This window comes from Vanellus vanellus, assembly GCF_965231255.1.
Source record: "Vanellus vanellus genome assembly, chromosome: 1".
Lineage (NCBI taxonomy): Eukaryota > Metazoa > Chordata > Aves > Charadriiformes > Charadriidae > Vanellus > Vanellus vanellus.
The window spans coordinates 1,421,538-1,436,867 of NC_138905.1; the positions used below are offsets into that span (position 1 = coordinate 1,421,538).

Sequence of the window (15,330 nt, forward strand, 5' to 3'; positions counted from 1 at the left end):
GTATGCACCTGATTCTGATTTTTAGCTTTTCTTGCTGTTCTCAACTACAGGCTGTAAAAATTTGCACACATCTTATAAAGACTCAAACCTTATTGCTTGTAGGTGAATGAAAATACTGCACGAATATGGATTTCCCAGTACTGTTCAAGAGTGTTGAGGTGTTTATGCTAGCTTGTAGTTTAAAAACTCAAAAGAGACCATGGTAGGAAGTCTGACCTGTGCGAGTCCTGCCTCTACACACCAAAGAAGAACTGCGCTCTGTTCAGCATCACATGTCCTTTGGTTGCCTGATAAATCCGTAAGGAATCCCGGGGTTGCCAGCTGGTGTGCCAAGCATTGGCTCTGGCACTGCCCTATGTGCATGTACGCAGTGTTACTTCTGATAGCGTTTGCCACGCTGTGCTGTAGCTCGTTAACTTTCTGCGCTTTGGGAACTCTTCCCTGCTCTAGGCTGTGCTCGAATGTGTGAGCGGATTGCAGACTACAGCTTACTTGATGCCACGTTTCCTGAGAGACGCGAAACAGAAGACAAGACAGTTGCTGACAATGATAGAGACCATGCGAAGCCTGTGGGTCAGAGGTATCTGTTGCAGCGGGACAGCAGGAGCAGTGAGGCTGCTCTAGACAAAAGGCATTCCATGGTTCTCATCGCAGACTTATGACAACAGTTTGGCCTTACCTGTAAAGCACCTTTTTTATTTTGAAAGATGAGCTACAGGCCAAATTCTGACCAGGAGCCTCATTGTGCTCAGAAAATCCACTAGTGACCCTGCCGGGAGTGTGTAAACAGGGAGTGTGACTCAGGTGACTGGCTGAAAAATCTGACAGCATCTACTCTGTGAAGCGTGCTCATTCCAGCACATAAAGTATTCAACAAATCCTATCCAATTACAGTCTGCCAAAAAGGCTTGTCCTCTTCTCCAATATACGTTTGAGTTCAAGTGGTTTGCAGTCTGCATGACCAAAGGTTTAGGAAACAATCTACCCTCAGCTGCAGCTTGCACTCGGTATTTTCTGTCTTTTTTCCTTCTGTGGATAGTGGTTCTGTGTGTTTTATACAGAACTCTTGACTTTTCTGTTTGTTTTTTTTTTCCTTTACCCATACATATTTCTTCACATTGTGGTCTCGGCTGATTCTGAAGATTGTTCCCCTGACTCTGTTCTCATACCTCAGAGCACAAATGTTTGTCTTTATTGCATTTCAGAATAGTGAGCTGTAAAGGGACTCTTTAGAATTGATACCATGAAAAATACGCTACGTATACTGCCTTCCCCTAGTTTATGCCCAACTGATAGTTACATGTGGCCTTTCTGGCTGTATCTGTGCTAATTCTTCATAATGAAGTGTTTGGATCCAATTAATTAGTGTGCAAAACCAGACAAATCACAGAAATAGATGGGCAGATGCATAAAGTGACTCGGTGTGTACTGAAAGTGCTCTTGGCATCGGACCAGAGATCAAATTCTTTCAGTCATTCATGATGTGTAAATACTCCCGTTCAGCCTTTTCTCTGGGACTAGCTGTCGCTCTGTCCTCAGTGTTCCTGGGACACTGCCCACCTTCTGGCTCCACATTGCCATCACCATTTTCCTGCCTACACAGAAGCAATGAGAGATCCTTCTTGGGTCCCTGACCCGGTTTCTGTTGCTCAATACCTGGAGGCAGCGCCTTCCACGCAGACACGCTCGGGGCTTGTCACGAGGAGTGGCCAAGATGGGTGAGAAAACAATCCAGGGAGTGAATCAGACTCTGGCAAATCCCTCTTGCAGGCAAGAGGCTGGGCGTTCAGGCACCAGCGCTAATCAGCTGGAGTTAACAGGAGTATTTTTTTGGCCCACTCTAGGGCTTGAGTGAGCCTTGGCAACATCTCCTTCTTTCATACAGAACGACAGAGCTGCTGATTTGTGTTACCGCTAATAGAAGAAGAGCAACTATATCGCTTGAAAAGGCCACAGCTGTAGAAGGGAGACCTGCTTTTCTGGTTTATGATCCAGAGTCACAAGCAGACACACAGCAGTGGATGAACACACAACATAGGCTTGGTTTACTTTAGGATCATATCATAATGCATTAGTTAAAAAATCAATTGAAAAGAATGTATGATTTCCATTGTGCACAAACATTTTTTTAGCCAGAGAGAAGCACAGGGGAACACTAATTAGCTGTGTCTGATGACTTTAAAGATTCTTACAGCCTATAGAGCAAATATGGATTTGGTGAAAGTGTATTAATGCTTGTGAGTCCATACATAAAATCACCACAAAGTACAGGAGTCTGTGGTGAGGGGCTCTGAGCTAATACTGCGAGCCAGGACTAAGACGCAATGAAACAGCTGTTCCGGGATGTCTTGGGATCCTCCACCCAGAAGCGAGACCATAAAGACGCAGGACTAACTTGAGTGTTTATGTGGTCGTTTCCTCTCTGCAGGCAGTTAAAAGTAGCAAACCCAAGCGTGGCAAAGGCAAAAGCTCCAAAAAGAAAGCAAAGAAGGTGGTGAAGGAAGTGGATATCCTCAGCCCAGCTGCCATGCTCAACGCCTACTACATCTGCCACAATGCGCCCGCCTGCCTGGAGTTTCGGGGCTTTCCCTGGCCTGGCTCCCCCAAAAAGAAGGGGAAGAAAGGAAAGAACCAGGTGGCTGGAAAGCCAAAGACCTAGTGAAAACCGGGGTCTCCAGTGCAGAAGAGACTTTTTTGCAGATTAAACTCATACTGACCTCTCCACTGGTTAGCTCAAATATTTTGCTGTAATTACTGTTGTGTCCAAACAAAGAGACTCTTATTATAGTTCAAGCATAGAGTGACAAATGGTAAGTGACACTGTGCCATTGTAATTTCAGCTGTGGCCCTTCGCCTTCCAGTTCTGTGTAGAATAAAGCATTGCGCCTCAGCAGTCTGAAGAGTTTGTAGTGAGGTTTGCTTTCCCCACACCACTACTGTTCTTTTACGGATGGGGTGAGCTCCCCAATAGCATTGGTGTACCTCCACCTGTTTTAACCAGCGCTGGTGGAAACTTGAGCTCAGAAAGTGGATACCACGGTAAGACTGACAGTGTTAAGTATGATTTCTATAACATCAGCTCATCTGTCTGAGAGTCACCCAGCGCTCCCCCTCTGGGTCAACAGAGCCACGCGATGCCATCTGTGTACGTGCATGATTCACTTTGTTCTAAAGGAAATGGCTACATTTGGTCAGATAAGCAGTACTTGAAGCTCCAGTGAATTACCACCAGCTCTCCTTTAGCTGTAGTTAAAATCTGGAGACCTAGCTTAGATGTTGTCAGTGATGCCGTTACACACAATTAGAGGTGATGATGAATGTCCCCCCAGCAGGTCTCCCCTTACAGCAATTGGTCTTAGCTCAAACATCCTGGGTAGAGACCACAAGCTTTGTGGTCCAGAGGGTTTTTTTGCTCTGTTTCCTCCATGTGTTTAACACAGCCCTTGGTAAACTGTGAAGCTGTACATCTCTCCCACATTCGTACACTGACTGGAAGGATGCAGTGGAGTGACTGGGAGAGGCGAGGATGTGTCCTGAACTGATGCAGGCTGTGGAGAGATAGGAAGGAATACAAAAGGACTGGAATCTTGGAGAAAGAGTTGGGAAAACAGAATGCACAATGGGCTAGAGCTGCTATAAGGGGAGATGTCCCAGTTCTCTGGGATACCCAAGGGACTGTGAGCAAGCAAGACTGGTCTCCGCACCGAGCGGCACTGCGATGTGCACAGGAAGTATCGCATCAGAATTGCAGTTGGTTTCTCAGGGCTGAACATCTGCGGTGCTGATCTGGCAGAGCTGCAAGCCATCTCTCAAGGCCATTTCTGATTGCTTTAACTGCAGGAGGAGGTGCAGCACCTTTCTGACTTCCAGGTAACTTTATGTTATGGATAACAGAACAGTCAGTTAATAATGTGATCGACCCAAACTGATAAAGGCCTGTAAAATCTTATGCTGTTTCTCCATCTTAAAACGTTCCCTCTGTAAAGAGGTCTTGACCAGGTAAAATCATAGTTTTGTGGCATTGTTTGTAGGCCAACTACTGTCATTATGTAGGCCACTGCACTACACCAAATTTGTTTCATCTACATGTCAAGAAAATCATGGTGGGTATCCTGTTTCCTTGCTAATTAGTCTGCAGTTGGTATGTTCTGCTGAATCAGAGACGTGGTTCACAGTACCAGTTTGGTTTATGTTGTGCATCGACATGTCTTCCTCAGCATTTACTCATGTTCTTGCTTCCCCATCACCCACCAGGAAGTCTCTGGTCACAGCATAGGCTTGCAACTATTTCCTCCAACTATCAGTGTTCTAAAGCAAGAGACCTCTGTGACCTCTGTATTTAGCATCTCGAGCTAAACATTAAAGATTTTTAAAAAATCGTTCCCTTTTTGTGTGACAGATTTGCTACACAGAGCTTTAAGGGACAGATATTTCCAAGCACTGACGTAGGAACTGGTTACCATGATGGGGCAGACCCCCACCATCACTGTCCATTTGGGTCCCAGGATTGGTTTGCAGAAGGAGTTGAAGAGCAGTGTAATCTCCTGCCAAGACGATGAACCCAGTTTAACAGCAATTGCACACAGAACAGGTGTTTGGGGAAAGAACTTCCTTCTGGGCAACTTATTCTCCAGCTACCTATCGCAGCATCACACGCAGTTTCCTCTGAAGCAGTTGTTATCTGACCAGCGTGGGAGGCAGCGTGCCACGCAAGACGAGCAAGTGGTCTGATCTGATACAACGGTTACAAGTAAGCAAAACCATTTTTACATCCATGATAGGCTGGAGCTACTATGATTTAAAGACTCCAAAGCAAAGTTTTAGTATGCAAAAATTACTGGAACAAATAGTCAAATACCATTATATGATTTCTCTTTAAAAAATAAAAATAAATCTGATTTCTGCATGATGCAATTGAGCACATCAGATGGTGACCAGCGAAGTGCAAAGCACAAAGACTCTGCTTTCTAGTGTATCTGAAAAGTTGCCATTCATTTCTTTGACAATAGATGAGAAAACCCTTCCAAACATCCCAAACTGAAAAATGGAACACTTTTTTTTTTCCCCCCTTTTTCCCTTTTCCCTCTCTCACGCCTTGATCCATCGCAATTTTGCATGTAATTCAGGCTCCCTGGTGGTTAAAAAGACCAACAGGCATCTCTAAAGAAAAGTTTGGACTTCAAATGGCTCAATTCTCTATTTGAATGTGTTGCTTAAGAGTGCCACAGGCTGTGCTGCTGACTTCTAAGGGAAAGTTTGGCTCAAGTGGATGTGACTTTACAGGGAGTCTCCGCTGCTGCGGGATGACACTGGCAGATACTCCTATTTTATCACAACCTGCAAGAGTTTGATTCTGTGACGGGCTTCTCTGCCTGCTGGGGTGCACAACTTATTAGCTGAGTTTATGATGAATGAAGCCTGTTCTGCTCAAATCCACAAAGAATCTTTTGAGGGCAAACTGCAAACTGGAGAGGCCCTTTGCTTTATGGGCACAGTGCAAGGGGACTTTGCTGTGCTATGTGCGTCATCTCTTGCAGGGAGCTGCAATTTTCTACTGTTAGGGCTTCCTTCGTTTTGCTGTTACCAAGCAGTCGTGTGCAGCGCTCTGCTTTGAGTACGCGAGGCTAACGTTTCCTGTAGGAAGTTGTATACCAAAGCCCCGCTGTTAAAAATATACTGGATGTTGATGTGCATGTTTGTGGGTGGAGCACAGTGCTGGGGAGAGTCACAGGACCACTATGTGATGTAAGTGATGGCTATCAAGTTTAAAAAAAGAGATTGTTCATCACATTCAGTAATAGAATATTTCAAGCTGTATGTGAGCAGCTTCCCTTCTTTACGGTGTCTTTCAATCAGCGTTTCTGTATTGCCTGGTATCTCCTAGCATGTTATTTTCACATTACAAAACGCATCGTGGACCTTTATGATACTTAAGAAAAACTTGAGAAGTGGCATTGTACCCTTTTGCCCCGTTTCTTATTTGAAGAAATGGCGTGGCTGTTATTCTCCAACTTCAGGGGAGGACAGCTGAGGAGTCTTTTGCTCATAAATGGTATCTCCACAATGAAGAGATCACTATGGTGAATTTTTAAAGAAAAACTTTCATCCAAAAGGCATATTAGAAGTTGGCACTAAATAGTGGCAACAGAAGTAAATAAAAAATAGTTTTCAGTAGGTTAACTCCTGTCTCATTTGCTCATTTTTTACTGTCTTGGTTCCCCACTGCCATTTCAGGTGTGCTCCATGAACAAAAAGAGTCCAATTTTACTGTCTTTTTTATAAATCTCTCTCTTTCAAGCTTTCTGTTTATGTTAAAAGAAAAGGGACGGGCAATTTTTTTTTCTCTCTTTTGCTAGTAACTGTCGTACAAAAGAACAGGAGGTATAAAAGATTAGATCTTACACAAATGGTTGCTCTCTGAGACATGCTGTCCAGGTACCACGACACCTGCAAATATTGAGGTCTTCCATTTCAGACACTGGCATGGTCTTGTCACATTGAATATTAAATAGTATATACTTATATTCCTGAAGGTGTTCAAGGCCAGGTTGGATGGGGCTTTGAGTAACCTGGTCAAGTGGACGGTGTCGTCCCCCCTGCCCATGGCAGGCGGGTTGCAACTAGATGATCTTTAAGGTCCCTTCCAACTCTAACCATTCTATGAGTCTATGATATACTTATCCAGTTACTGGTAGTTTTCTGGAGGTATTCAGTGAATTCAGGAGTTGTGCTTCTTGCAGATACTTTTGATGTCCCCGTAGAGGAATCTTACAGGACCTTCCCATCCTGGCAGCCTCAAACCAGAGGTTAGTTGTAAGAGAATCCTGGGGAGAAAATACATTTTTCCTTGAGTTTTTTTGTTTTGTTTTGTTCAGGCTGCACATAATTTTGTTAAAGGTAAGAAATATTTCATTATTTTAAAATAAAATATAGTCTGTTAAGTCTGCAGTTTTCCTTTCTTATGAGGAAAGGCTTAAGCACTTGGGTCTTTTTAGACTAGAGAAAAGCAGACTGAGGGGGGATCTTATCAATACTTATAAATACTTAAAGGGAGGGTGCCAAGGGGATGGAAACAGTCTTTTTTCAGTGGTGCTCAGTGACAGGACAAGAGGTAATGGGCACAAACTTGACCATAGGAAGTTCCATCTAAACATGAGGAGGGACTTTTTTCCTGTGAGGGTGGCAGAGGACTGGCACAGGCTGCCCAGAGAGGTGGGGGAGTCTCCCACTCTGGAGCCATTCCAAACCCGCCTGGACGTGTCCTGTGCCACTGCTGGAGGTGCCCCTGCTCTGGCAGGGGGTGGGACTGTGGGAGCTCCAGGAGGTCCCTTCCAACCCTGACCAGTCTGGGATTCTGTGGTTCTAGGTTATTGCTGTATTTCAGGGGAAACATAACAAAAAGGGATTTTTTTTTTTATTTACTGTTAAGCTCTGATCTATTCACAACTAAGCTAAAGTAAACTGAGTGTGAAATCTTTTTTATGCAAAAGACTAGCTTAGTGTCAGCATTTCTCCCAATTGTCTTCTAGCTGTAATTGGCACTAACAGAGAGAAATGTTTAAGAAAAATGAGGAAAATATTTAATGAAACACCTGGTTACAACAGCTTCCTCGGAATGGCTGTGATTATACGTCATGAAGGGAGCAGTTTGCTTTTTGGTGGAAATTCTTGAACCAAATGCTTTAAAATGTCACCTGCAATTACTGCTGAATGTTAGAATATTTTTAATGGCTGAAATTGCAAGCAATACATCAAGTGCTCCTACAGTCTAAAAGGAAGCCCTTTTTCAATGTTAGCAGGTAGATCGGAGTACACAGATTATATGAAGAAAGCAAAAATACTTAATGCTGTTTAGTGCAAGTTGAAAATTACATCTAACTTCAGAAAATCTTTTTTTCTCTCAGGGTGATTCAAATAGGTCACACATCTCTTGGAGGTGTTTTTCCCACATCTCTTGGGGGCGTTTTTTCCACATCATGTAATAGGAAGTGCCTGTTTTGTGAAGTACGAAGACAGCTAGCCTTGGAGAAGAATTCTCCATGCATACTGAGATGTCAAACCAGAAGCTACAAAACTCTTGTTTGAATTAAAGTTGTATTGGTTAAGCAATAATTATTGCAGCTGGGGTTTTCTTGAGTTTTGTTAGTGGTGATATCGTCAACACACTTGAAAGAGACTTCAAACATGAAACATCTCATCTTGCTCTGCGTATCTACAGCATGGCTGTCTCTGCCCAAGCTAGTCATGCTGGGCTCTCCGTATAGATAAAAGGAGATGGGAAACAGGCATGTAAGCCATGACCACTTTGGGACCAAAAGGTCTGATGTTTCTTTGTCACCTTTATGGCAAACTGCTCATTCCTTAAAGTATTTTGTTCCTGGAAACATCTACTATCTAAGACTTTTTTAACCTCTCCTGATCTGAAAAAAATGTTTGTAGAATAAATCTGCCCCCATATCCTCATCCGATCTGATGGATGTACTACCACAGTACATGATGTAGCACTTTGCATGTTGAATACACAGTTACAATTACTTGGATTGCTTATTGCATAGCAGGAATGATCTGGCTCCCTCCTTGTTGACACAAAATGTTGTCTGTGATAACTCCCATTGGTTTCTTTTCATGGTATTTTCATAAAAATGTTATGCAGCTTGACCGACCTTCTTGAAACCATAATATGTTTATGTGTGGAGAGAATTTCTGTTCTGTGACATTTACTTTTGATGATTCTGAGAGCTCTCCATCCTTGATTTAACGTATCCTTCACTAGAGATGGTTGTGGAGGAGCAAGCGGGAATGCCTTGCATGTCCAAGATGGATTTTTTTTTCATCAGAGAAGGGGAGGGGCCTGTTGAGGATAACTATTTCATGTCTGTAGAACTTGATTGGGTTGCAAGCAGATTTTATCAAGCCCCTAAGACAGCAGAAGTGAAGGCTGGATCACAAGTGATGTAGGTGAATGATGTCATGTTCTTAGTTTTCTTAATTTGGCCTTTTGGGAAGTGAATTATATTGCGACATCAGTTTCTTCATAAGAGAGCTTCAAAAGGAGACTTATGGTTGGTTTAAAGCTTCTGACATGACTTGCAATCTGCTTATTGGCAACAAACCTACTCTTGAAGAACTGAAAGGAAGAAAATGCCAATGCTTATGAAATCACTGCTTTTTCTAATACTATTGCTAATATTGCCTCCTCTAGTGATCTCAATTTGGTGATCTCAATTTTGTAATCTCACCTTGTGCCTCAGTTCTCCAATGTAAGTATTTCTTTATTTATTATTTAAAGCTGAAGCTCCCAGACCTAAAGAAACAGCCATCTTCTGTTGGGGTACACTGGAGCTTTCTAAGCACGAGGCTCTTTGTCTTATTCCAGTAATAAGTGTTGATCTTGCCATGGTGTCCGACTCATCTCAAATGATATGGCCTGAAATGGCGTCCTTGAAAGCAAGAGCCCTTCTTCTGTCACCTGTTGTTTTGGCTTCTGAGATACTTTATGCAGGAAGCCTGGCACCTTCTGAAAATAGACATAATATTTCAGGAGTACCTGATAATTATAGCTTGCCCTTTGGGGACGGTCCAAGGAGTAGCTCTGTTTTTGTAGAAGTGTACATGCTTTTATTGATTCCTCATCCTTTTCCATTATCTTATGCATGTGGCTTGCATCATTTCTGTTGCTATCACCAGAAAGCAGATAGCAGAGTAAGAAACATTTCAAGCTCTTACACTGGCAGTTGATACTTTGCTTTTTCTTGTCTAGAACGACAGTTAGGGTCTGTCGCAATGCTTTGGCAGGTCTTAAAAGTTCTTCACAACCTGGCATTGCAAGCTTACTTGGAAGAGGATATTGAAGTAGTTTTAATAGTTTGTGAAATTTCAGATTGGCGACCTCCTTTCAGATCTGGCGAGCTTCTCGGTGTCTCTTGAAATGTCCCAGGGTCATTCAACTCTCAGGCAGCTCCAGGACTGTTTCCATGCCTAGACGGGGCAAAGCTGTGCTAATCCTGACCTTAGCAGTACTCATAACCCATAGTTCATCACTGTCTTTACAATGATCTTTCATGAAGTGAGCATTGTTATGTCTCCTTTCTCTTAAAATTCCTTCTTTAGGATAAGAAAGTACACTACCTTCAGCCTTTCATTCCTATGTTACATTTCTTAAACCTGTTATACTTGTTGCTTTCCTCCGTGCTTCACAATGCTACCGCTTCATCAGCACAAGGTGACAATTAACATTTCCAATGTGCAGTTTTTCTTCTCACATGTTGCTACACGGGAGTCATAAAACTGAGACTCATGGGATTAATCTCCCTTAAATCTAAATGTCTGCATCAATGCCTGGATTAGTCGTCTAGATTCACATACTAAGGGCAGTTTAAGACACAATTCCTCTGATTAAATCTATGCAAAGGCTTAAAGCAGCCCTGGGTGCCTTGTTTAGGTACAGGAACATCTAGTGAGATCTGTCCCACTCTCTGTGATATATAAGATTTTACTGAAAAAGCAAATTCAAATTTAGTCTGGATACAGAAATCTAAGTTCTTCACAAAGTGATGAGTCCAGGGAAACCAATATGGCCATAGCTCAGGGGTCCTAAGGGATTTGGGCTAAGGGCCATAAAAAGGGGTATCAGAAACATTGAAAAGTTCTGTGACTAATGTCTTGGATGATGAGGGTAAAATTGTGTTGGATATTCTCTCTGCCTAATCTTCTGTTGAAAGGAAACCACCCGGCCTGTGCCATTTGGGCATCCCTGTTCAGAGAACAAAAATACCTCCTGACTTCAGCACGGTGATGTCTCAGACGCAGAGGAGTGCAGCAGAGCTAGACAGTTCCTTGGAGAGGAAGCACAGTCGTCTTGAGCTTATCACTCCTGCACAGTTGTAAACTCAGCCCTGCTCACTCTTGCTAATAATAGCCAAGTGTAATTGTGTTCAGATGGTTGGCCCAGCCAGGGGAAAACCGCCTTGCCTGTTACACAGTTTAGGCAAAATTGCCTTGAGTAATGAAGAAAAACAAATTATAAATATACAACCTGGTGTAATCAGTCTTCAGTGACTGCTTGGGGAATTTATTTCCCTAAGAAAAGCAGATTGGACCTGAAGAAGTATCTCACAATGAGCAGATTCGCAGCCCTGTACAACAAGCATTGCAGCAGCATGTTATTTGGAAACACTGTATGCTACAGTCCACATAAGGAAGACGGCAGCTGGTCTAAGAAGGTGTCACCCTGGGGCTGGGCTCCCAAGCTCGCCGGAGCAGTGCTGGCCACAGCCACCCCTGCCAGTGCTGTCCCACAGTCGAGGACTGGGATTACCAGGTGCTCCAGCAGCAGCGCAGTGCAGGACAAGTCTCAGCATGGAAATTAGATACTTGAGTCACAAGCAAGCTACCCCTGTCCTAAGAATTGGTTTAAAAAAAAAAAAAATTTTCACCAGTGTGGTTGAAAGTAAGCTTCAGGCAAAACATGGGGATGGGAGAGAAAGCTTTCCTGCCAACAAGTTCCCATCTTATTTCTTCTTTTTTTCACAGTCTCCCGTTAACTGTTTTTGCTGTAAAATCTACTGTAGTTTGGTGCTTAGCTGCAAGGAACATTGCAATGGGCACTGAAAAGCTATACATAATAGCCTAAGTGGGCTCTTACGTGCCATTCTCTCTCAGTAGTTGTTACAGTTACTGCTGTTTTGAAGAGATGAGAGAATGGCACTCATCCAGCACTGCCTTTATTTCTAAATACTCTGGGTACAGGCAGAATAGAAACAATTAATCACTAGTTATAAGAAGCAGTGACGTAGCTGGCTGCTGTGGGACAAGCCCAAAATCCAGACTGCTTTGGGCTATTGGTTGCTGCCGAAGAGAAACCACAAGTAAAGCTGCTGTCCCCAAGACACGTCATGTATCACTTGTGTTGCTGCATATTCAGACCCTGTTTTGTTGTATAATCATACGCCAAAACAAAGGTCTCTGCTCTACTCTTGGGTACCTTCTAGATCTTCACACCATGCAACCTCTCTCCCTGCTGATGAGAGAATCAAGGTCTCCAGAGTCCATAGCACAGATCCCCTTTCTGCTGTAACCCTCCCTGCTCCTAAGGGAAATGTCTGGAGGCTCAAGGATACCCGGAGCGCTGCTGGTCCAGGTGAATATCCAAAACAGAACTTCAAAAATAGGCATCAAAGCCCTAAAATAATTTATTACTGTCCAAGAAAAACAAATCTTGAAATTAACTGTTGACTGCCTGATTGCTTGCCATACTAGGGTTTTTCGCTGGCGCAATTATGAGTGTGAGCTGGCTCTGGGTGGTGATGACAAAGAGCTATAAAAAAGGGTATGCTCAGCATCATATCCCAGCAAGGCCATACTGGAAACGCTGATCTTGAGATGGCTCTCATGACACTGAACCTGACATAGAGAAAAAAAAACTCCGGATGTGTCTTTTTCACGGAGTTACTGGCAATCTGGGAAAGAGATTGAATATGTTAAATAAGAGTGAGAGAACTGAAATTCTGTGGGAAAATGCTTCCTTCTCTCTCTAATACCTGGCAAAGCTAATCACTTATTATCTTCAGCCTCTTCACTCTGTCCCATGTTGCACTATAACACGGGACAACTTTAGATGCTTCTCATACTCTGCGCAGAAAAACAGCAAGATCAGCATATGCAGAACTTGACCAAACTATATTTGAGCAGAAGGAGTGAAAATAAGCTGAAAATATCTGAGGAGTGTCCACAAAGGTGGAGAATTAGGTGTACGGATCTAAACTGAAGAGAGGGGATATTCAGATGGAAGACCGGAAATCTCTGTTTGCAGAGCTCTGACAGGTTGTGGGGGATGCTGCAGGAATCCACTATCCTACCAGCAGCAGCTCTCCAGAATGACTGCACCTGTGTAGATTGTGGTGACTACACAAACTAGAACAGAGCTTTTCATCACAGGAATCCTCCCAAAATTCAGATTCAGCTTTGGTCTAATCTGGTTCCAGATTAGCTGTGGCAGCCAGAGCGCAATCAAGGCTACTTATAAGAAACTCATTGCACTATCAACATTCTCCCTAGAGTAATGAAAACCAGCCCGGCTCTTTATGAGCTGTGCAAATCTGGTTTATTACACATTACTGAACAATCACTGTTGCAAACACTCACACTAAAGGAAAGCAATGGATGCAATTTTTTTAATCTGACAAAGAGGGAGAGAAGGAAAATGCCAAGCAGCAGTGTCTGTAGTCTTCCCCCCTTCAGTCTGCACTGTCAATGTTTAAAAACTGCTCAGTTAGTTTTGCTAAATCATCGGGGTGTTTTGTTTACAGCATAGTAGGGGAATCAGTTACTTTTCTCTGGGCTTAAGATGAGAATAAAAACTCCATATGAAAGAAAAAAGACCCATCCACTTTCTCCCCTGATGATACAAGATGCCAAGCGGCTGGGATTCCACCTCTTCCATCGCCTGCAAGCACAGGCAGCCAAGAGGTGCCAACAGACAGCAGATGTTTTAACTTTGAGACAGCTAGGACATTTTGTGGCAAACAGACCCTGAAGCGAATTGCTGCCAGGAACGTGTTTTCTGCAGCACGACCACGTGCAGCTCCTTCATCTTCAGCATGCCAGAGATCAGCGATCCCATATAAATCCAGGAAGGTAACAGATTCTTGTTTGTTGTCATGTCTGTTGTCATAAAATAAGCAAGGGTTGGTGTGTTCAGGAAGTCCTAAAGCTACACCTGTGTCTCTGAAACACTTTTTGGAGAAATATCCCTCCTGCCCACATCAGCTTAGCTGACAGGAACAACGAGTTGGCGTGACCTGGTCTATAAGATGTGCTAAATATGCTACCAAGGGCACATGTCTCATCCCCTTACAAAAACATAATCTGTTTGTAGTCCCTAAAAATCAATAGTACTTTTTCACACTTGCAAACATTATTGTAATGTAGCCACACTTCCACAGAAGAGAAGTCTTCACTGGAGACTGACCTAGGGCTCTTATTTGTGCATGTACCATGGCACCTGAAAACACACAAAATTTGTCACCCAAGGCTGGTGGCACTTTCAGGCCAGACCTGTCCGAGGCTGTTGGCTAAAGCCCAAAAGCCACTTACGCCGTTGGTAATAACTCATCCATGCTACAAAGCAGCACCAGGTAATTGACCAAGGCACTCCCAGTCCCCTTATGCTTTCCTGGGCATCTCTTCCTAGGCAATCCTTCCTTGTTACTCATCTGTTTTCTTGTTCTGTCCCAGAAGTCACCAACCAAAGACAAGGCAATCTGCTAAAACAGTCTGTACATAGTCTTCTGGCCTCTGTCCCCGATCTCACAGCACCTGAGCCCACACATCTAGCTGGTAACTTGATAACATTGTCCTCACATTATTCCTTCCACATTTTCTCTCCCCAGACCCAGGCTGTGGACAGGTAAACCTTCCTGGGCCTGCTCTGTCACCAGAGCTCCCTTTCCCCACCATGCATCACTGTTCCTCCCCCATCTTTCCCTGAATGCTGGATACACCGTGTCCTAACCAGTTCCTGGTATTCCCATGGCCATACAGGCCAGGCTCCCTCCCTTTCTGCTGTCCAAATGTACATTTATACTTGCAATTAGTCTTTTCCCAACCCTTTTCACACAGGATTATGGGCCTACGACACAGTGCAGTTTGAATCTCCATGAGAACCTGGGGAGACACGTGCTGATACTCAGTTTTTCAAAGAGAGTTTGTTCATCCTGGGAAACGTTGCCTCTCTGGAGGACCTTTCTGGTACATCCTAAATGAACATCCATGCCGTTCCCTGTTGAGAGGCTTTGGTCCTGTGTGCACTCTTCTCTTCATGTAACTAAAAGTACTTTGAGAGGGGCGGAGGAAGAAATAAGCATGTGAGCTAGCCACAGTCCCAGCACACTCAACAGACACTGACTCATAAATGTGCACTTTCACAAGCCCATGGGTTGCTCTGCCCATTCCAAACTGATTAGCAACACATGGCCTTGAAAATATGCACCTGGATGGGACCCCGAGACATCATGTCATCCATCCCTCTCCCTGAGGCAGGAGCAACTCTACCTACAGCATTCCTGAGTGGTATTTTGTCTAACCTGTTCTTAAAACCTCCAATGGGGGAGACTCCAGAGTGTCCCAATGCTCTTCCAATATTATCACAACCTACCATTATGAAATTTTCTTGGTGGATCATCTAAATCTACCTTCTTGTTATGTACCAGGAAGTGATCTTCCTCCTGCAGAAATCCTGTGTCACTGTGGGTTACACCAGACCTCTCGAGTGGCATAGTCCCAGGTCTCAGTGCTTGTGGCCCTGATCCAAAACTGCTGATTAGCACAAGG

At 43.7% G+C, this 15,330-nt stretch overlaps 1 protein-coding gene across 1 annotated transcript; it reads left to right on the forward strand.

Moving 5' to 3' along the window:
* Window positions 1-461: 461 nt before the first annotated feature.
* SMKR1 (small lysine rich protein 1) lies at window positions 462-2,712 on the forward strand (the record flags this gene model as incomplete). The annotated part of the gene is made up of 2 exons (XM_082491355.1): window positions 462-569; window positions 2,429-2,712. The coding sequence occupies 2 exons, from the start codon at window positions 462-464 to the stop codon at window positions 2,657-2,659; spliced, it is 339 nt and encodes a 112-aa protein (XP_082347481.1). The 3' UTR covers window positions 2,660-2,712.
* Window positions 2,713-15,330: the final 12,618 nt, after the last annotated feature.